This window comes from Zalophus californianus, chromosome 2, assembly GCF_009762305.2.
Source record: "Zalophus californianus isolate mZalCal1 chromosome 2, mZalCal1.pri.v2, whole genome shotgun sequence".
Classification (NCBI taxonomy): Eukaryota; Metazoa; Chordata; class Mammalia; order Carnivora; family Otariidae; genus Zalophus; species Zalophus californianus.
In genome coordinates this window covers 126485623-126508359 of record NC_045596.1, presented here as the reverse complement: position 1 = coordinate 126508359, position 22737 = coordinate 126485623, and the positions used below count along the sequence as shown (strand labels likewise).

The 22737-nt window shown below is 39.8% G+C and overlaps 1 protein-coding gene and 1 pseudogene across 3 annotated transcripts in view; one reads left to right on the top strand and one right to left on the bottom strand.

Moving 5' to 3' along the window:
- Window positions 1–4953: 4953 nt before the first annotated feature.
- On the bottom strand, window positions 4954–6693 carry LOC113924939 (annotated as a pseudogene).
- Window positions 6694–8969: 2276 nt separating this feature from the next.
- LRBA (LPS responsive beige-like anchor protein) overlaps window positions 8970–22737 on the top strand; it is a 737558-nt gene continuing 723790 nt past the window's right edge. For 2 of the 3 annotated variants that reach the window (XM_027597848.2, XM_027597846.2), the window contains exons 1-2: window positions 8970–9104; window positions 9444–9883. In XM_027597848.2, coding sequence (XP_027453649.2) covers window positions 9668–9883 — 216 coding nt within the window. In that variant the 5' untranslated portion in view covers window positions 8970–9104; window positions 9444–9667. Of the gene's footprint in view, window positions 9105–9443; window positions 9884–22737 lie in introns of those variants that run through there. The other variant, XM_027597847.2, reaches the window with a different exon arrangement.

Sequence of the window (22737 nt, the reverse complement as noted above, 5' to 3'; positions counted from 1 at the left end):
CATTGCATGGAAGAAACATAATTTATCTAACTGATCTTTTTGTGTTAGCTTTGTAGATTCTAAGTTTTTGAAATTATAAATACTACTAAAATAAACATGATTTCAACTCTGCCTCTGATCTACCGGGTTATGTTCAGTTTAGGATACCTTCCTCAGTGGAAAAGCAGTATATTGCTAAACTGCCTTTCAGTGATGTCATACATTTGCAGTAAATAGAGTGCACATTTCTCCTTTGCCAACACTGGGTACTATAAATATTTGCAATGAGAGTGGTAAAAATTATTATCTCAATTTATATTTTTAAAATTTTTAAAAATGATTTTTATTTATTTGACAGAAAGAGAGGGCACAAACAGGGGGAGGAACAGAGGGAGAGGGAGAAGCAGGCTCCCTGCTGAGCAAGGAGCCCGATGCAGGGCTCAATCCCAGGACCCTGGGGATCATGACCTGTGCCGAAGGCAGACATTTAACCAACTGAGCCACTGAGGTGCCCCCATTTTTTAAAATTATTAGTGGACTTGAACCCTTTTCCCCCTGCATCTTTAATAGATGCTTGCTTACCCATGTGGCCACACATTTTTCAGCAAAGAAAATAATTTGGAGTGTCTATAAGGAAATGGATGCTTTCTTTAATAAAATTAAATCTAGCTCTGCTCAGTTAGCAATAAAGAGAAAACCTCCCTGGAAAATTTCTTGTGGACTTTATAACCCCAAATGTGATCCCACATAATTCCCCTTTCCCTTGAGGATCTCTGCTACCATCCTCTTTAAGACATGGGCCCAATTATGGGGACTCCAAATTAAAACATAGATGTGACAAGGCTGGAATATTTTTAAAAGTTTATACTCTGGACAGAAAAAAAGTAATATGGTGAGGAGAGTAACCCAAAACTACATAATATATTTTTACCTGATGTTGTTGTTCTATTGCTATGTAACAAACACCCCTGAAACTCAGTGGCTTAATTCGGCAAGTACTTATTATCTCCTATAATTTCTGTGTGGGTTAACTGGATCCAACTGTGCTATTGTATACCATGTGGTGTTGGCAGTGTTGCAGTCATCTGAGGATTCCACCTGGCTGGAATAGCTAAGATGGTTCACTCTCATGGTAGGCTGTTGGTCCTGGTGGTTGGCTGAAACTCAGCTGGGACTGTTGACTGAAGGGACCTGATTGTTCTTTTTTTTTTTATTTTTTAACATTTTTTTTAAAGATTTTATTTATTTATTTGAGAGAGAGAGAATGAGAGATAGAGAGCACGAGAGGGAAGAGGGTCAGAGGCAGAAGCCGACTCCCTGCCGAGCAGGGAGCCCGATGTGGGACCCGATCCTGGGACTCCAGGATCATGACCTGAGCCCAAGGCAGTCGCTTAACCAACTGAGCCACCCAGGCGCCCTTTTTTTTTTTTTTTTTTAGATTTTATTTATTTGACAGAGAGAGACACAGTGAGAGAGGGAACACAAGCAGGAGGGTAGTGGGAGAGGGAGAAGCAGGCTTCCCGAGAAGCAGGGAGCCCAATGCAGGGCTTGATCCCAGGACCCAGGGATCATGACCTGAGCTGAAGGCAGAAGCCCAATGACTGAGCCACCCAGGTGCCCCTTGACTGTTCTTTATATAGCTTCTCCACGTGGCTTGGTTCCAAGAAGGAATGCTCCAAGCCTGCCTCCATATGACAGCAGTCATCTTTCTCCTTTCAGTTGGAGTACTAGCAAGAAATTAAAAGTTCAAACCCAGAGAATGGGGGCTAGAAAAAAGTAATTTCTTCTCCTATCTGCTTAAAGTCATTCTCCTGGTGTCTCATTTCCTATGTTAACCCCCCACTTCCCTCTTGATGACTGAAATAACTACCACTTTCAGGAGACACACCTCTCAGAGACCTCGCCTGGACTAAAGTTCAGAATTTAGCTAACAATACCAATAGTTATCCTAGGGATATACACTTACATAGATTGCAAAGGTGGGATGGGGTGGTGGTACATTTCTTTGTAGTATCATGACAACTATTAACTTACTATCATAAGGGACCACTGTAAATGAGATACCTATTTACACACTACTTAAGAACAAGATAGAGATGGGAAAATAGAAAAGACAAATCAACCAACCTAGTCTATGTCCATGCCAACTACACTAACTACTACATTAATATTTTATGTCTTAAAAAGTATGTCTTGGCTAGCATACTTGCTAAAGTAGAGTTGCCCTTTACAAAGCCTCTACCTCTTTTGTGACATACACAAGGGAAAAAATTTAAAAATTCCCAAAATGTGGGGCACCTGGGTGGCTCAGTCAGTTAAGCGTCTGCCTTCGGCTCAGGTTGTGATTCCACAGTCCTGGGATCGAGCCCCACATCGGGCTCCCTGCTCTGCGGGGAGCCTGCTTCTCCCTCTGCCTCTGCTTATCTCTCTCTCTCTCTCTCTCTGTATCTCATGAATATATAAATAAAATCTTTAAAAAAAATTCCCAAAATGTAATAAGTTGATGTGGATCATTTTGAACTTCTAGATATTAAGCAGTCATATAAACTTTTAATCTTAAACTTTTGAGTTTCCAACCATTAAAGAAGGTGATGTTTTTTCCCTTTAAATTTAATTGTTCCCAGAATCTAATGCCCAATAAAAATATCATTAATAAAGACTACTAACATAAAAATTTTATTTAACATTAGTAAGATTTAATGAATGTTTCACTTTCTCACAAGGAGGGTGCTGCAAGCCAGGACCATGTATTTCCAGTTTATGATACCATAAGTTATGAGAAATAACAATTTGAAGAAAACTTCAAATCCAGAGATACACATCCAGGCTCATAGCAAATCATGTGGGTGGTAGCTTTCCCCTAAATTATCATTTCAAGTATATGCTAGCAAAATGCCAGTAAGTTACGTTTGGGTGGGTTAGGTATTTTTTCTAGTAGAAAGAAAATTCCATCCCATCTTTGCTATCAAAATTTTCTTTGTATATAGGTAAGGGTTTATAGATCAATAATCTTCTTGATTGCACCCTGAAATTACATTCTCTTTGCCTGAGTTCCTCTGAGTTATGCACAGGCTTCCTGTTCTGAATCTACTGTTTTTTTTTTTCTTCTTTTTTTTCCTGCTATGGTTTTTAACATATGCTGAAGGCAAGTAAGATTATGAAAAATTTTAGTCCTTAATTCTGTCAAGATGGTGATGTCCAAGAAATACAAAGTAGATGGTGATAAAAAAAACTTGAGTCTGGCTTTACAGGAAGTAATCTTTTTTCCCCCCTTTCTTCCTTTTTGTGTAGGATTTGAGCATATAATGTAGGGATACAAGTGTTGTAGTCCTGTAAATTCACCTGCTGATAGTTTATATGAAATCTTTTGACTAGAAAACATCCATTATAGTACCAAAAAGATAAACAAATTCTTTTTTTTAATAATTGTTTTGTAATGATCTGTAAGCCTATTCAAAATTTTTTAAAAGATTTTATTTATTTATTCATGAGAGACAGGGGGGGGAGAGAGAGAGAAGCAGAGGGAGAAGCAGGCTCCCAAGGAGCAGGGAGCCCGATGCGGGACTCGATCCCAAGACCTCGGGATCATGACCTGAGCCAAAGGCAGATGCTTAACCATCTGAGCCACCCAGGCGCCCAAGATAAACAAATTCTAACAAATGGTAAATGGCTTTCCGTATTGACAGCCATTTATACCAAGATCCTACCCCCTTTAACTGGTAGTAGTTGTATAGATTTAAGCAAGGGCTTTCAGGTGAGAAAACTTAAAGCAAGTATCTTTAGAGTTTTAACTCAATCCAAATAATATGTTTTGAGTACCTACAATGTTCAGGATTGTGCCATGAAGGAGCTTAAGAGTTTATGGACAGATAGTTCACCCTGAAGCACTCTGATTCTATTCTTTTGAGGTAAACAGCTATTGTATTCTAACTCTGGCTAAAAGTGAGGTTTCCTCTTCCACCTTCCATATGCTTCCTTCTGAACCCCCATTTTTTGCCATGTATTTTACTGTAACCAGGGGCAAAGTAAAGCAGGAGGTTGGATAATTCTGAAAAACTGTAAAAATTGGTTGACAATTTTTTTGGGAAACATTTGGGTAATTGTCTTATATCCCCTTTTGTTTCACCAGTAGAATAGTGTTAACAGTGAGCTGGCAAATCTATGACAGACAAACTTAGCCCCAGTCATTTAGATTGAATAACTGTGACCACACTGTGGTTTAGGTCATGTTCATTGTCATCTGCTCCTTCTTAATGGCAGACGTTTGTTTATTTAGCAAGTACTTTACTAGCAATTGTATGCCAGATATATTAACATACTTGAGGGGCACCTTGGTGGCTCAGATGGTTAAGCGGCTGCCTTCGGCTGGGGTCATGATCTCAGGGTCCTGGGATTGAGTCCCACATTGGGCTCCTTGCTTAGTGAGGAGCCTGCTTCTCCCTCTGCCTGCCACTCCCCTTGCTTGTACTCTCCCTCTCTCTCTCTGGCAAATAAATAAATAAAATCTTTAAAAAAAAATACTCGAGGTAAGACTATTTGCCCAAATCTGGGGAGACAAAATGCTTTAATAGAAGCCTTTTATTAATGCCTCTCTACCTCAAATGTGCCTCCTTGTCTCCTTCCCTACAGATGTATTAAAGGTCAAGTGAAAGTTGTCTTTCTACTTCAGGGACACCCAACTCCCTCTTATTCCATATGTCTTTTTTTTTTTAAGGATTTTTAAAAAAAAATCTGTTTGACAGAGAGAGACACAGCGAGAGAGGGAACACAAGCAGGGGGAGTGGCAGGCAGAGGGAGAAGCAGGCTTCCCGCTAAGCAGGGAGCCCAATGCGGGACTTGATCCCAGGACCCCGAGATCATGACCTGAGCCGAAGGCAGATGCTTAATGACTGAGCCACCCAGGCGCCCCAGACTTACTCACTTAACAATCTGAAATATTTATATATGTATTATTTGTTCTATTTTTTTGTACACATTTAGTTTTATTGTAACAAAGCAACTTGTACACTTTTAACTTTTAAAACTGAGCATCATCTTTCCTTTCCAGTGAAACAAAAAGAAAATTTAAAAATAAACAGGAACAAAATTACAATAGAGAATGTCAATTCCAAATAAGATCCTACAGATTCTGCTGATTCTCCCATCGAGTGGCAGGGCTCAAGTCATCATTTGGAGAGTTTTATTTTAAAAGTGTCATCTTAAACTGCAAGGATGTCCGTTAAACATCACAATTAAACATGCCAAAGGAGAAGCCATGTTGTCAAAATGCCCACTTAACCCACCCAAACATCTCAAACCCACCCTTTGCTGTCCTTCTATAACCCCATTTTTTTAAGTTTTTTTTTTCTTTTTTTTAAACAAGAGAAAGTAGACAGGTACATGTTGGTAAATGCTAACTGTCCATATTCACATAGAGACACAGTGTAATCTCTGAGCCCAATATACAGAGAAAGGAGGAAAAAAGCTAGAATCTATGCACTACTACACAGGGGCCTCGCACCCTCCAGCTTCCAGCAGAGCTAACGGAGCAGAAGGTTTTTCTTTTTTCCCACAGAGCATGGTGGTGTTGATTCCATAAAGTTTTTGTTGAGACAGGAAGGGATAAAAATGAATTTGGAACAGAAAGGGGTAGGGATTCTTTTCCCACTGTATTCTGCTCAAGGTATTTCCCCCCAAAATAAGTTGAGAACCATGGTATAAAGGGAGAGAAAAGAGACTTCAAAAAACAGGGTGAATGAGCACAAGAGGAGAAAAAAAAAAAAAAAAGACGGCAACTTGCTCCCAGGGACTGAAGAAAATTAAAAAAGGGAGGTTGGAATCCATCAGTGTTCCATTAGTCATCTTCTCCTTCATCCTCCTCTCCTTCCTCCCCCTCATCATCATCTTCATCTTCTTCACCTTCATCCTCATCTCCTTCTTCATCAATATCTTCCAATCCTTCTTCTTCTTCATCATCATCATCTTCTTCTCCTTCCCCTTCTTCATCATCCATATTGGGAACCAAGTAGTACTGTAACGGATTTGGCCAAATATCATCTTTGATGACCTCTCCTAACTCATCTGCACCTGCATCAGAATGGTCAGTAAACCAGGTGAAGAAGCTCTCTGGTTCCTCATGCTATCTCTTCCTGCTGGCTTTATTCTGTGTTTGACTTGAACGTTTCGTCAAATCCTTTCCAGATTTCCATTTGATTTCGGTGGATTTTGAAGCTGGATCACCACTCTCATTCAGATGAAATTCTTTGGAGAGAACTTTATTTTCGAAGTAAGGGTTTTCATCAAAATAAAAATCTATTCTGTAACCTGGTTTAATATCTTCAAATTCTGTCACTTCAACTCTTGTCAAATAATGCAGCGCCTCTTCATCCTCCTCCCCAAGCAGTGCAGACACTTGTGGATGGTTGACAAATGTTGTTACCCCAAAACTGGGGATTTTGGTGATCAATTCCGACCTCTTCTGAAAAGATGGTTGGCGGAGTTTTTATATTTCTGTTCTACTTTCAAAATCTCCTCACTGGCTTGTTCATTAACTCTGTCTGTTTCATTTTGTACTTCATCAATATGTTCAATTGCTTCTTGCTGTTCTTTTTCTCCCTTAGGCAAGTGCTGAGATGTTGACGTCTCCTGCAGCTTGGGGGCAGGAGGTAGTCTCGGTTTCTTCGTTTGAGGCAGGAGTGAAGACTGGCGTTTGGGGGCCATGCTGTGAGGAAACTCCACGAAACCAGGAGAGAGTCACGTCTCTCTTCTATTATTTTTAAAAAATTTTATTCATCTGTTAGCACAAGCAGGGGGTGGGCAGGCAGGGGAAGGGGCAGGCTCCCCACCGAGCAAGGAGACTGATGGGGGGACTAGATATCAGGACCCTGGGATCAGGACTGAGGGGAAGGCAGACGCTTAACCGACTGAGCCACCCAGGTGTCCCACAATCTGAAATTTAAATCTGAGGTGTTTAGTTTTTCAGGGATTTAAGGAAAGGCAAGCCATTCATGTGGCTTGCCTCTTACCCTGCCAATACATGAATCACCAATTCAGATCATGAGAAAAATGCTCCATCTTTGGAGTATCTGCTTATGCAAAACAAGTTTTTTTTTTTAAGATTTTATTTATTTATTTGACAGAGAGAGACACAGCGAGAGAGGGAACACAAGCAGGAGGAGTAGGAGAGGGAGAAGCAGGCTTCCCGCTGAGCAAGGGGCCCGATGTGGGACTCGATCCCAGGACTCTGGGATCATGACCCGAGCCGAAGGCAGACAACCAACGACTGAGCCACCCAGGTGCCTCAAAACAAGTCTTTAACAAACATTTGCAACCATAGGCGATTTGGTGAAGTCAAATTCATTTTAGTGTTTTTAAAAGGTGTACCGCTTTTCTGAAGAAGATACCCCGATGCTGCTTGTCTTTTCTCATGTTACCTCCCTCCCTCCAAATTTCCATGTGATGGTTGAAATTCAGTTTCCTTTTCAAGCCCATCCCAACCCTTTCTCTAGGCAATTATTTCATCTCTCAAACCAATATATTTTTTTCTTCTGGCTCCTCCGTGGTACTTCCTAACTTTTATCTGACTTCACTTTTTGCTTCACTTTCATTTTAGGGAACTACTAGTATATTAAAGATTATTTTTTAAGGCCGTATGACTTCAAAGAGTACATAAGGGTGAAAAACCACTTTCTTTAACGATACTTCTTTTTCACTAATGCATCAGGAAGAATACTTTATTGTTAATAGTGGGGGTGGAGGGGAAGGACACATTACGGTGACCCGTGTTGGTTTCAATCCTAATGTAACTTATCTTTTAAACTAATCTGAGAATGAGGCGAACCTAACTTTCACACTGGAAAATTACGAGAATAAAAAAACCCCTGAGATCTACAGGCAAAATTAACCCCGCCTCCACGCTATTTGGAGCAGCTGTCTCAGGAATCCTCCCTTCCTTAGAATGTGGGAGAGGTTTGGTGGGGCGGCAGCTGCAAGGCAAGGAATCTTTCCCATTCCTCATGGACACGTCCCCCCTCCCATCTTCTTCCAAACGGTGGCAGCTGCTGGGGCATCCCAGTGGAAATCTCTAAGTCTTCGCGGAGCGCCGCGGGCGGGCAGCAGCTGAACGCAGTCAGGGGTGGGGAGTCTCTGCTCCCTTCAGACAAGGAAAACAGCCTCGCTGGCTCCAGCGCTACCACTTCTCTGGCTCATAGCAGTCCCTCAGGTGTCCTTCAAGTCCAAGAGGACACCTTGGAAACGTGGGGCGGGTTCTCTGTGCGCTAGGAGACCCTATGGTAACTTAACAACAGAAGAAGCTTCAGAATCACCTCAGCACTTGTCAAAGCACCTTCCCAGGTCGTGGGTGGGAGGTGTACGCGTGTGTGCAGGGAGAGTCGACTCCTGGTAGGGAACGTCTCTTCTCGCCGGTCCGGGACACACCTGGTGTTATTTGGGCAACGCGCCCGCTAGGGTGCCCACCTTCACACGTAGTCCTGCCTGCAAGCCCGCGCCTACCACCTCCGCCCTTTCGCGGCCCCCTAGGCCGCCCGCGCTTCCCCACCCAGCCACACGATTGCCTCCGCCTTCGCGGGCGCCCGCCCCACCGTCCCGCGCGCTCGCGCACGCGCACGCCGCGCCCGGCAGCCCTCGGCGCTGTCATGGCGGCGAGGAGTAGCTTCAGTGGGCACAGAGGCGTTCGCGCGAGCCGTGGCGGGGCGAGCTGTGGCAGTAGCAACCTCACCACCGCCGGCAGCGACAGCCGCGGTGTCCATAGCGCCAGCAGCGGCGGTTTTTGCAAAGGCTGAGCGCAGGGGTCGGGCGGGCCAGGAAGCCATGGAGTTCTGTGCAGTCGCGGACTCCCGGGGAGCGGACTAGGGAAACTTGGAGGCTGCGACCAGGTGCACTGACCTCTCTCTCCTCCCTCTCCTCGCCGTCGCCGCCGGGCCTCCCCTCCCTCCTTGCCACAACACACACCTCCCCTCCTCTCGCCGTCGAACCTCAGGTGCCTGAGTGTTCCACTCCTCCCCCTGGGCCGAGCGTTGAGAGTAATCACCGCCCCCTTCCCCCGCCTTTTCCTGCCCTGGATCTCCGCCGCCACCTCCGTCTCGCGGCTCCCTGGCCGGGGGTGAGGACGAGTCCGGAGTATCTGGGTGAGGAGGAACTTTCTACTTCTGTGGTAGCTTGGGGGCTCCTTCCTTTCCACGGACCCTTCATTTCCCAGCGACAGTTTCTCTTTCCGTGCACCTGTGAGGAGAGGTAGCCCTGCGCCTGGAACCTGCGAGAGTGTGGGGGAGGAGTGAACCTGTTCAGGGGCCTCTTGAACCCGCCTTCACTCAGAACCTACCTCTTTGAGCCAGGGAGGGTAGCGGGTGGCTGGTAGTAAGGTCCCTTTAGCAACTTATTTGACGGACAGTAACTATTTACCTCTCCCCCCACAAAACCCTGAAACAAAACCTAGCGTATTTAACATTTATCTAATCTTCCAATAGGGTTTGGCGTTGTTGTCAGCCTCGGGGAGAGAGATTGGACAAATATTCTCCAAGAGGAGGAGGGCGACGCCAAGGACTTTCCCCATCAACTGCTTTTGGGTTTTCTCCACAACTTGGAAGAGTGACCCTTTTCCTGTTGTGTTGCGTGTGTGTGCTTATTCCTAGTGCAGCAATTGCTGTCCCATAGTGACTCCGAGTTGTCCTTTCTTATGAACTAGCTAGCAATGGCTAGTGAAGACAATAATGTCCCTTCCCCGCCACCAACAGGTGATGACGGGGGAGGTGGAGGGAAAGAAGAAACCTCTGCTGAAGAGGGTGCATTGTCCCTGAAACCAGGGCTCCCCATCAGGGGCATCAGAATGAAATTTGCCGTGTTGACGGGGTTGGTTGAAGTTGGAGAAGTATCCAATAGGGATATTGTAGAAACTGTCTTTAACCTGGTAAGTAGATACCTATTTTATAAGTATATATTCTTCTCAGTGGGTTGGGGAACTAGACTTTAAAGTTGGAGCCATGTGCTTGACTCAGACTGCTGATGGCTTTTTCCGTGGATGGAAGCACAAAATTCTGACCTAAATGAAAGAATTTTTTTTGTATTTTTCAGTTTAAGGGGAATTATGTAAATTTAGGTGCTCTAGGTTTTGCGAAAGTGAACAGATCACGTTTGTGCTAAGGAAATAATTGTTGCTTGGAAGCATTTTGTGGGCGTTCCAGTGGAGGAGTTTTATTGTATAAACTTTTTTTTTCTTGGGATATATAACTAAGTCTGCATTTCTCTTTAACATTTTAAAGATATTTTCATGACTTTTTTTGGACTTGAGAAATAAATGCCGAACATACTACTTACTCTTATTCTTTTGAGTCTGCCTAGGTTACGTTTTGCTGTAAGTTTTGATCATGAAACTTTTGTTCACAGATGAACAAAGATTTGTTCATGATGAACGATTAATTGGTCACAAAAGTTAGTATTTATATTTTGATCAGTTTTATTTTTAGACATAACTAACAAAAATTAAATTTTGGAATGAATTTAGAGTTACATCTTGTGAAAATTGAATGGCAATTTGGAAAGAGAATTCTGGCAGATGCAGTATAACCGAATCTATTTCTTTGGTGAATGCATGTCTAGCAGTAAAGCATACTTGGTTATTGGAAGTTGCTGGTCATACTGTGAACTATGAATGTTATTTTTGAAAGGTGGATATGCAATACTTTTTCTCTACTCCATTCTTAGAAATGGTTATTTCTAATGGGAACGTTTTAGATTTCTTTACTGCTGCCTCTGTTGCCCATCAATTTAAAGAATGAAAGGTAAATTTGGCCTTAAAAATACTTCCACCTCTTCTGCTTACTTACTTGTGTTAGAAGATAACATATGGGAACAAATATGAATGTATAATAGCTGTAATAACTGTTTAGTACTCTTCCCTTTTGCCTCTGTGTTTTCAAGGTGAGGCTTGTTTTATTCCAGGGCAGTTAATTATTTCCTTTACTAGAACTTTCCCAGTAGTCTGGTCACCTGCAGTACAACTTCTAGAATGAGAAAGGAGCTAAATGAAATTCACTTACTATTGGAGTATAAGAACTTTGAACAATAGGGTATTTTCTACCATTTTGTTTCCTTATATATAAATAACAGACACACGTACACATTTTTAAAAAACTATATATTATGGAAATGTTCAAATATGTACAAAAACAGGATAGTTCTCTGGATCTGTTATCCAGTTTCAACAATTATCCAAAACTTTGGGGATCTAGTGTGTTTGTGGTCTTTAAAAGTTTATAAGTCTCAAGGAGGTAAATGGTAAATTGATTCATCCCTCTACCTCAAAATAGACTTGAAAACTTTTTTTTTAAATTTCTTTTTCTGTTTCTAAACCTCATGTACCTTGGATGACAAACAGAAATCTGTGGTAGTGATATAGCCCATAATTAGTTGTTTGTGTGTGAAATATAATATTCCACTGGCAGAAGGAGAATTCGAACTCCTTTGTTCTTTAGAATGCCCTGTGTGAAGGTGGACAACCAAACATGAGTTACCTGCATTTTATTAAAGAAAATCCAAATTCTGTAGTAACAGTTTGCTTATATGCTGCGTAGAATTGTAGGCCTGGTATAGATATAAGATTATTGGTTAAATTCTGCACAGCTACATGTTTTCAGAGTAATAGGTGTCTGGTAAAAGGAGAGGGAAACTCAGTTCAGTTACACCTCTTCTTCACCTCATTCTCTTCTCATGTAGAGCAAAGGATTAGATTAGGTCCTCCCTTTTCCATTCTCCCTTATAATACTTCATGTTCCTTGATGGATATGTAGGGTCTTGGCAGTCTTTAGAAAATTTTGAGAACTGAAATTTTGGGAATCTGGTAAGCTAGTCCGTCTCAACATTGTTAGTACCACAGCACCTAAATATTTCCTGATAGTTAATCAGCCTTAATCTTCTGCTCAAAGAAGGAAATGACATTAATAATCATGATTTTACAGAAGTTATGATGTTTACTATGTGCCAGGCAACGGGCCAAGTGCTTTACATATGTTTTTAAATTCTTCTTTCAATAACTGTTTACTATATATCTCATTTTATAGATGAGGAGACTGAGACACTGAAAGGTTGAATAGAGGGCGCCTGGGTGGCTCAGTTGGTTAAGCGACTGCCTTCGGCTCAGGTCATGATCCTGGAGTCCTGGGATCGAGTCCCACATCGGGCTCTCTGCTCAGCAGGGAGTCTGCTTCTGCCTCTGACCCCCTTCCCTCTCGTGCTCTCTATCTCTCATTCTCTCTCTCTCAAATAAATAATTGAAATCTTTAAAAAAAAAAAAAAAAAGGTTGAATAGATTTCTTACAATTTGGTGATTCTTAGAATGGCAATCTTTCCAGGAGTACATGTCTCTTGAGTTGATGTAGAATTGTTTGCTTCTTTGAGCAGGTATTTTTTTTTTTTAAAGATTTTATTTATTTATTTGAGAGAGAGAGAGAATAAGAGATAGAGAGCACCAGAGGGAAGAGGGCCAGAGGGAGAAGCAGACTCCCCGCTGAGCAGGAAGCCCAATGTGGGACTCGATCCCGGGACTCCAGGATCATGACCCGAGCCGAAGGCAGTTGCTTAACCAACTGAGCCACCTAGGCGCCCTTGAGCAGGTATTTATAGCTCAGGCATAACTTTCCTCAATATAAGAACACTTAATATTAATGATGAAATCTCCATCAGTAGAATTCATTTCTTCCTTTTTTTTTTTTTTTTAAGAGAGTGAACGTGAGCTGAGGGAATGGGGAGAGGGAGAGAATCTTTTTTTTTTTTTTTAAGGTACACACAGTAAAGTTTATTTTGGTGCATGGTATACTTCATTAAAAATAAATTAATCAGCAAATTCCTGCCTGGCTCAGCTCTGGTTTATGTAAATAGCACCCAGCTGTAATGAGTTACAAGGTGTTACTATCTGCCCACACAGTGGGGGCTTCACTCTAGAACTCAAAAAGGAGAGAATCTTAAGGAGACTCCACCCTGAGCCCAGAGCCTGGCTTGGGGATTGATCTCATGACCCTGAGAAGGTGACCTGAGCCGAAATCAAGACTCAGAGGCTTAACTGACTGCGCCACCCAGGCGCCCCTCATTTCTTCCTCTAACATTCAAATAGCTTTGACAAAACTGCTTTAAGAAGTAAAAAAACCTGCTTAAAAGCAGACCATTTTTCTGGTCATTCAGTTGGTTTTTTTTACTTGGCATGTGGATGCAGAAAGATTATCATTAACATTTTTTATAGTCAGTATATTGGATTAAAATTTATAAAATTGTGAAAATACAGAATACAGACAGAAGAATATGTAATATATTTAAGTAATGAGGTATTATAATGATATAAGCCCTGTGAATCTTAACCAGTATATTACCAGTATCACTGAATCCTTACTGTGTTCTCCTCTATTCTACCTTCACTGGATTTTTCATTAGTAAGTTTAAACTATTTTAGTTATAACTTTCCCTATTTTTGACGCATTTTGTTAAAGTAGATTATGTCCTACTGATTCTTTTTTACTGATTACATGTTAGCTGCTTTAAGTAATAATATTTGTGCTGTTAAAGTTAACAACTTCTCCCCTGGAGTTGTCCAAATTAGTGGTAAAGCCATACATACTTCCAGAGATCTTTACAAAGTGCTGCCTCCTAAATTTGCTAATGTAGCTTGACCTTACTGTAACTTGACCAAAATTCCTTTGAAATTTCCACTGCTTGTAATGTCTTTTGCAAATCTGTTTTATAGGTAAGTTCTGATTAATAGTACACCTGTGTATTCACGTGTTTCAAACTTTTAGTCAACGTTTACATTTTTCTTGTTGCAACTTAAAACCATTTCATTTTTTTTTTAACCTGTATGCTAAAATCATTTGTCAGACATTTGGACCCAGAGTAATTAATGTATTGGCATGTTTTCAGGAACTTGCTGCTGAGTTTAAGGCTTCCATCAGGTCTTTAAAGGTATTCAGTTCAAGAATAGTGTTTCCCATGGGCTAGTGACAAATAACATGTTTTAATGAAATTTGTTTAATAAGTATATGATTTTAATTAAAATGTTAAAGCTTAAAAGGTGGAACATAACTTTTTATGACTCATTATATGTCATTTGATGCAGGTCCTGCTAAAACGGTGCAAACTTACAATACCTATAGGACTTGAGCATATCACATAGAGGCTCCGTTCATTCGTATTGACTGTGTGCAGAGGGTGTACTTGTAGACTTAGAGAGGCAGTTTCTATTCCATTCTGCTTGGTTGTTGGACTACAGTAACATGGGCCCAAAGGTGTCATACCTTTTGATTTTTCAGGAAGAATTGGAAATCGACATTTTAAAAAATAACATTTTAAAATGTCCAATTAAAATACTACAAACCACTGTGTGAGACATAAAAATTTCAGGTAGTTATTTTTCAAGCCTTTATATGAATGTTTATTAGAAAGATAACACAAAATGCTTCTTAATGTGCTCCCCCAACCCCCATGAATTTGTACATCATGTTATAAGTAATAGAAAACTTGAACTGGTTTTAAACACAATAAAAAGGATTTATAGGCTCATTTATCTCCAAGTCCAAAGGTAGGGCAAGACTTAGAGTAACACAGTAATACTAAAGATCAGTTTCTTTCCGTTTCTGTTCTGCTTTCTTCAGTCTGTTACTCTCATGATTGTAGGATGGCTGCTAGTAGTGGTTGGGACCACATATATTTTTGTTCACATCTCTTGGGAGAGCCTCACTGTCCTAACATTCCAAATAAGAGTCATGACCTGATTACTGAACTAGTGACTGTGGTCATTGAAATGGTTGATTGGCCTAAGCAAACCAGGGCCAACTACTATACCTAAGGATGGGGTTGATTTTCTCTGAATTACATGGCCTGCCTGGGGAGAGGTGGATACACAAAGAAAAATCTGGGTAGGAGACTGAAAGGGTAGGGCGCCAGGGTGGCTCAGTTGGTTAAGTGTCTGACTTTGGCTCAGGTCATGATCTTGGGGTCCTGGAATCCAGCCCCGAGTCCGGCTCCATGCTAGGTGTAGAGCCTGCTTGGGATTCTCTCTCCCTCTCCCTCTGCCCCTTGCCTGCTTGCGCGCGCTCTCGCTCTCTCTCTCTCAAATAAAATCTTTAAAAAAAATTGAAAGGGTAAATGGATAGTTGGATAAGCGACCGATGATGTCCACTGTTCTTTTCAAAGATACTTGTTTGAGAGGAAAGTCATTCATTACCTCAACACCCTATTGTGATTTTGAGCAAGTCTTTTTAAACTCTTTGTACCATAGCTTTTCCTGTGTACAAGGGGGAAACTACACTGTAGCCAGGATTAAATGAATAAATACTTGTAAAGGAGTTAAAATAATATGTGGTACATTGAGTGCTATTATAAGTATTTACTGTTATTTTAATATTTGTTGTTTAGATGGTTAAGTCATCATATTCCAATCATACAATTTTTTGTTTCTATATAGCTATTATCAGCCTTATTGGCTCTGCAATATACTATATAGTTTTTCTGAATTTAATAGCCATGGTGATTTTTTAGAAATGACTTGTTTTAAAAACCTTTGTTGAGGTATAATTTACATATCATAAAAATCACTTGTTTTAGTATACAATTTAGTGATTTTTATTAAGGTTACAGAGCTGTGCAGGCATTACCACAATCTAATTTTAGAACATTTACATCCTGTGTTCAAGATGTTTCATAGTTTTAGCTCTTGCATTTAGGCCTGTGATCCATTCTGAGTTGATTTTTTAAAAAAGTTTTATTTATTCAAATAATCTCTACACCCAACATGGGGCTCAAACTCACAACCGTGAGATCAAGAGTCCCACCCTTTTCTAAGTCAGCCAGGTGCTCCCATTTTTCGTTGATTTTTGTATGTGACAGAATGATAAGGTAGGGTCTAAATTCATCTTTTTGTATGTGGCTATTACTGCTCTTTGTTGAAATGGGTATTCTTTCCCGCTGAATTTTGTCAAAAATCGGTTGACCATAAGTGTAAGGATTTATCTGGAGTTTTTTTCTTTGATCTGTATGTCTGTTCTTTACCACAGCCACACTATCTTAATTACTGTAGCTTTGTGGTAAGTTTTGAAATAGTGTGTGTGTCCTTTTACTTTACTTTTTTTTTTTCCCCAAGGTTGTTTTGGCTATTCTTGGTTCTTTGCATTTCTGTGTTAATTGTAGGATCAGCTTGTCAGTTTCTGTGAAAAAGCAAGCTGGGATTTTGATGGGGAGGTGTTGAATCTATAGGTAACTTTGAGGAATACTGAGTTTTCCATTCCATGAATATGGACTGTCTTTGCATTTATCGAGGTCTTCCTTAATTTCCTTAATCAGTGTTTTATAGTTTTCACTGTATGAAGAGATGAATTATTTGAGTAAAAAAATTTTTTTGCTATTGAAATGCTTCTTTAGGTAGTTTTTTTTTTTAACCCTACAGAATCTTTTTTTTTTTAAGATTTTATTTATTTATTTGAGAGGGAGAGAATGAGAGCATGAGAGCGAAGAGGGTCAGAGGGAGAAGCAGACTCCCCGCTGAGCAGGGAGCCCGATGCGGGACTCGATCCCGGGACTCCAGGATCATGACCTGAGCCGAAGGCAGTCGCTTAACCAACTGAGCCACCCAGGCGCCCCATAATCTTCTTTTTTTAAAGATTTTATTTATTTGACAGAGAGAGACACAGAGAGAGAGGGAACACAAGCAGGGGGAGTGGGAGAGGGAGAAGCAGGCTTCCCGCCGAGCAGGGAGCCCAACACGGGGCTTGATCCCAGGACCCTGGGATCATGACCTGAGCTGAAGTCAGACTCTTAACAACTGAGCCACCCAGGTGCCCCAATCTTTTTTTTTTTTTTTTAAGATTTTATTTATTTGTTTGAGAGAGAGTGCTTGAGAGGGGGAGGGTCAGAGGGAGAAGCAGACTCCCCGCCGAGCAAGGAGCCTGATGCGGGACTCCATCCTGGGTCTCCAGGATCATGACCTGAGCCAAAGGCAGTCTCCCCAACCAACTGAGCCACCCAGGTGCCCTTTAGGTAGCTTTGTGCATTGAAATTTCTAGAAGTGGAATAAATGGTTCAAAGTATATGAACATTTATATAGATCATGAGTAGATATTGTTAGTTTGTTTATTAATGTTGATAATTAAAAGAAATGTAGGTGAATTGATGAATTTTAAAAACTTCATAGTTTCTTGGAGGTGATAGATTTGATCATTTAAGTCCCTGCAGGTATACATTCTTGTTTCCATTTAAATTGGTTCATTTTAAACTGAGAAATCATTTGGAAAACTGAAAAGTCAGAATTTTTCTTTTGTTTGTGAATTAATAGAGAAAGCTTTTTGCTTTTCATAGTGACCTATCCTAATTTATCTAGTATATTTAGTTTTTATATTATAAAGTATCTCTTTCCACACATATATTTTTAAAAATATTTTTAATAGTTTTTGTATATGGGAAAGAAAAATATCCAGAATGCATTTTTGTTTTATAGTACTTAGATAATAAATTGTTTCATTTATCTTTGTACCTCTAGAATTTTTTAGTGTTTGGTACTTCAAAAATGTTTGTTAAATTAAGTGGAAATGTCCTCGTCTTATCATTTAGTAAATTACAGTCATTAGGAAGCCTAGTTTGATTCTTTCCTGCAAAATATATGTTGGTAAGACCTTAATTTATATTTCTTTCAGTATTTCCTGACTATTTCTTATGAAAATACTTTCAGGTAGCTTGCATTTTCATTGTACAATTTTGGGTTACCTCAGTATCTGTTTTACCACTAAGGGACAATTTTGTTAATATATTTTCAGGATATTCTCTTCTAACCTGCTTTAAGGTAGTTTTTCCTTTTCTCTAGTATTGTGTCATGTAATGGGATATATACTCAGAAACCTACTTGTATGCAGTGAGTCTTTCTAGTAGAGTCTTTGGCTTAAAAGCTGTTGGGACAATATCCAAAATAAAAACTACTAGTTTTATATTTTTAAGGTGTTTTGTGTGTCTTTGTGTATCTTTTCTGATTCTTCAGAGATTTAATTGGATTTGTGTAAAAGTAATATATGTGTAAAAGTAATATATGTTAAGTACAGAATTTCTTGTTGATGGAGGTTGTGGAAGACTGCATATTAGGGATTTTGTAGAGCATTCTTTTTTTAAAAATTTTTTTATTGTTATGTTAATCACCATACATTACATCATTAGTTTTTGATGTAGTGTTCCATGATTCATTGTTTGTGCATAACACCCAGTGCTCCACGCAGAATGTGCCCTCTTTAATACCCATCACCAGGCTAACCCATCCCCCCACCCTCCTCCCCTCTAGAACTCTCAGTTTGTTTTTCAGAGTCCATCGTCTCTCATGGTTCGTCTCCCCCTCCGACTTACTCCCCTTCATTTTTCCTCTCCTGCTATCTTCTTCTTTTTCTTTTTTCTTAACCTATGTTGCATTATTTGTTTCAGAAGTACAGATCTGTGATTCAACAGTCCTGCACAATTCACAGCGCTCACCATAGCACATACCCTACCCAATGTCTATCACGCAGCCACCCCATCCCTCCCACCCCCCACCACTCCAGCAACACTCAGTTTGTTCCCTGAGATTAAGAATTCCTCATATCAGTGAGGTCATATGATACCTGTCTTTCTCTGATTGACTTATTTCACTCAGCATAACACCCTCCAGTTCCATCCACGTTGTTGCAAATGGCAAGATCTCATTCCTTTTGATGGCTGCATAATATTCCATTGTGTATATGTACCACATCTTCTTTATCCATTCAGCTGTCGATGGACATCTTGGCTCTTTCCACAGTTTGGCTGTTGTGGACATTGCTGCTATAAACTTTGGGCTTGTAGAGCAGATTCTTACTTAGAAGTCTTTTGGTATCCAATTTCCTACCCAAGGTTATGTAACTGATGTTCATGCTCTAATTTTTGTTAGAAACAAAATGCAACTGGGTGTTTGCATTTATTTCTCAGACTTCTTTTGACCAGAGTTATCAGTCTTTTAGTAATTTATATTCTAAAAAAATTGCAGTTTTATTTATTTATTTTGAAAGATTTTATTTGTTTATTTGACAGACAGTGAGAGAGGGAACACAAGCAGGGGGAGAGGGAGAAGCAGGCTTCCTGCCGAGCAGGGAGCCCGATGAGGGGCTCGATCCCAGCACCCTGTGATCATGACCTGAGCGGAAGGCAGACACTTAATAACTGAGCCACCCAGGCGCCCCCAAAATTGCAGTTTTAGAGCGAGGTGAGGGGCTGGATTTTCCATGTATAGTTTTAGAGAAAGATGAAAACTGATGAGGTCTCAATTATGTTTTGTTAGAAATATATGCTTGGGAACTGAAAAAGATACTCTTTTTTTGCTTAATAAAATCTTTATTTAGTGAGTACTAACTTCATTGGTGTGGAATTTTTATTTATAAAAATCTCAGTAAATCTTATAAAGCTATGAGAATTTTAAATAATTAGGCCTCTGATGAGGTGTTTGGGTTTTGTTGTTTCTAATGGAAATACTTTTCTCATAAAGTAATACAAATATGTAATCTTCTTAAAATTTTATTTATTTATTTAAGAGAGAGAGCATGTGTGAGTGGGGGGGAGGGGCAGAGGAAGAGGCAGAGAATCCCAAGCACACTCCATGCTGAGCCAACCCTATGGGGGGCTTGATCTCATGACTCTTGAGATCATGACCTGAGCCAAAATCAAGAGTTGGACGCTTAATGGACTGAGCCACCCAGGCACCCAATACAAATATGTTATCTTAAATTCTGTTTATATCTAGCTGAATCTAGTCTTCATGATCTTTGGGCTTCAGTATCTTGAATAAAAATAATTACTATATCTCAGAGCTTATAAATAACATTTGTTTGTGAAAACATTTTAACACGAAGCATTTTTTAAAAAGTGTTGGTTTTATGTTAATACATGAAACTTAAAAAATAATAGGCCTGATAATAATATGATAGTTAATCAGTTTCAAATGGGTGTCAACAAATCTAGGGGCGCCTGGCTGGCTCAGTCGAAGAGCTTGAGATTCTTGATCTTGGGATTGTGAGTTTGGGCCCCACATTGGGTGTAGAGATTACTTAAATAAAACTTTGAAAACAAACAAAAACCCAAATGTTTTCTGAAATGGAGGAAAAATATTAATTATTAAAGAAAATTATATAAAGGTATTATAAAATGATTATTAACATTATCACCGACTCATTTTCTTGGATCAGATTTCTGTGAAATTAATAGACATCCAGTGTACACAAAATCCATAACATTTTAGAATAATTTTTCTTACTGTAGGTGTCTGTGGATGGATAAGGCAGTGCTAGTGGCCAGAAGTGTGAGTGGGTGATTTTGTTAGTTTACTAAAACATATGGATTTATGGTTCTTAATCTATTTTCAAAGTTCTAGAGGGGAAGGGGGTAGGGGGATGGGTTAGCCTGGTGATGGGTATTAAAGAGGGCATGTATTGACTGGAGCACTGGGTGTTATATGCAAACAATGAATCATGGAACACTACATCAAAAACTAATGATGTAATGTATGGTGATTAACATAACATAATAAAAAAAAAGATTCTTTTGGGTTCCCAGTTTTTATTTTCAGTGTTGGTGAGATGATCTATGGCTCTTGAGGTAGGGGAAACATACATTGATAAATGATACGCTTTTGAGTTGAAATTAATGTTATTTTGGTTATAATAGATAATAGCGATATCTAAGACTTACTGAGTGTGCCAGGTTCTGTTTGATGTATTAACCCAATTTAATTCCTGCAGTTCTCACAGTTAGGTAATTAGGTGTTTCTGCCAAAATGCCTTGTGTTCTGCAAAAGCGGACTAAATAATAGGATTTATGGGGGAAAAATAGGGTTGGGGTGGGCCATTCAAAACCTGTGGCACCTTGTGACCAGAATACTAAAAAAAATCAATAATAATCCTGATGAAAATAGTAGGAAGATTAAATCTTTACTTGTATTTTTCCTTTTTAAGATTTTATTTGTTTATTTGACAGAGACATAGCGAGAGAGGAAACACAAGCAGGGGGAGTGGGAGAGGGAGAAGCAGGCTTCCCGCTGAGCAGGGAGCCCCATGTGGGGTTCGATCCCAGGACCCGAGGGTCATGACCTGAACCAAAGGCAGATGCTCAACCGACTGAGCCACCCAGGTACCCCTCTACTAGTATTTTCATGTTAGCATCACATTCACTTTGTGGTACTAATCCTGGAGCTTATGCTTTCTTGTTTGAGATGTAGGCTTGGTTTCTTTAGCTTCCAATAGACAACATTTTTATCAGTACTAAAAATCTGATCCAAGTGTAGCTTTCCTCATTAATTCATTGTTTTAATACAGAGAGAAATATCTTTGCAATTTTTTCATTTGTACTTGCAGATTGTTGGATTCTTCATGTTGTAGAAAAAGTATACTAGTTCTTGGAGTCATTAAACCAGGTACTATTTGCATTATAGGAAAGCAGTTCTGCAATTTTTTAGGTTTTTGTAAGATCTGTACATACTGCCAAGTATTTCTTTTTAATTCTGTTGTAAAAAATTACGTATAAACCAGGCTTGCGTCCACACTGTTCCTACATTATCTACTCTTTAACAATCCTGTAGGAGGTAATTCAAGGCAAAGATGTAAGTTACAGCAGAACAGACTGTACTATTTTAATATTCACTTTATAAATGATGAAACAGAGAGTATAAGTAGCTTGCTTAAGTCACTGAGCAAGTAATATTGCTGAGATTCAAGCTCAGGGAATCCACAACCTGAGCTGTTAACCACTAAGCCGTATATGGTTTATAATTACAAAAACCCTTAAATGTAAAAAAAGTGGCTTAAGGCATCTTTTAATCATGTAATTGAATAGTAACTCTGGGAAGGTATCTGGATTGTTTAGGAGCTGCCTAACATAGTCAAGATTTGCCTTAAGGAAGGTAGAGTTTTTTTTTTCCCCCTACTTTAATTAAATACCTAAAATGCATTCTCGCTCTCTCAAATAAATAAATAAATAAATAAATAAAATCTTTAAAAAAGAAAAAATACATGTTAGGAAAAGAGAGGTTTTAGTGAATGTGATTTTTATTTTTATTTTTTTTGAATGTGATTTTTAAATTGGTTGGAATTAATGACATAGTTAATCATTATGCAAGATACTGGAATTTGCTTCTTTACTTTCTTGGTTAAGATTTAGTTAGCTTAGGGGCGCCTGGGTGGCTCAGTCAGTTAAGCATCTGCCTTAGGCTCAGGTCATGATCCTGGGGTGCTCAGCAGAGAGGCTTTCTCCCTCTGCCCCTCCCCCTCCCCTGCTCTTGCTCTCTCTTGCTCACGTTCACTCTGTCTCTCAAATGCATAAAAATCTTTTTTTTTTTAAAGATTTTATTTATTTATTTGACAGAGAGAGACAGCGAGAGAGGGAAACAAGCAGGGGGAGTGGGAGAGGGAGAAGCAGCCTTCCCACGGAGCAGGGAGCCCGATGCGGGGCTAGATCTCAGGACCCCGAGATCATGACTTGAGCCAAAGGCAGCCGCTTAACGACTGAGCCACCTAGGTGCCCCTATCAAATGCATAAAAAAATCATAAAAAAAAAAGAGTTAGCTTAACTTCCAGGATTGAAATGACCTTGTATATTGATCCTATAAGAAAGTGTTTTTTTTTTTTAATTTTAATTTTTTAAAAAATTTTATCTTTTAAGTAAACTGTATCCCCAACGTGGGCCTTAAATTCATGACTCTGAGATCAAGAACCAGCCAGGTCCCCCAAGAGAGTGGGATTTTAATAATCT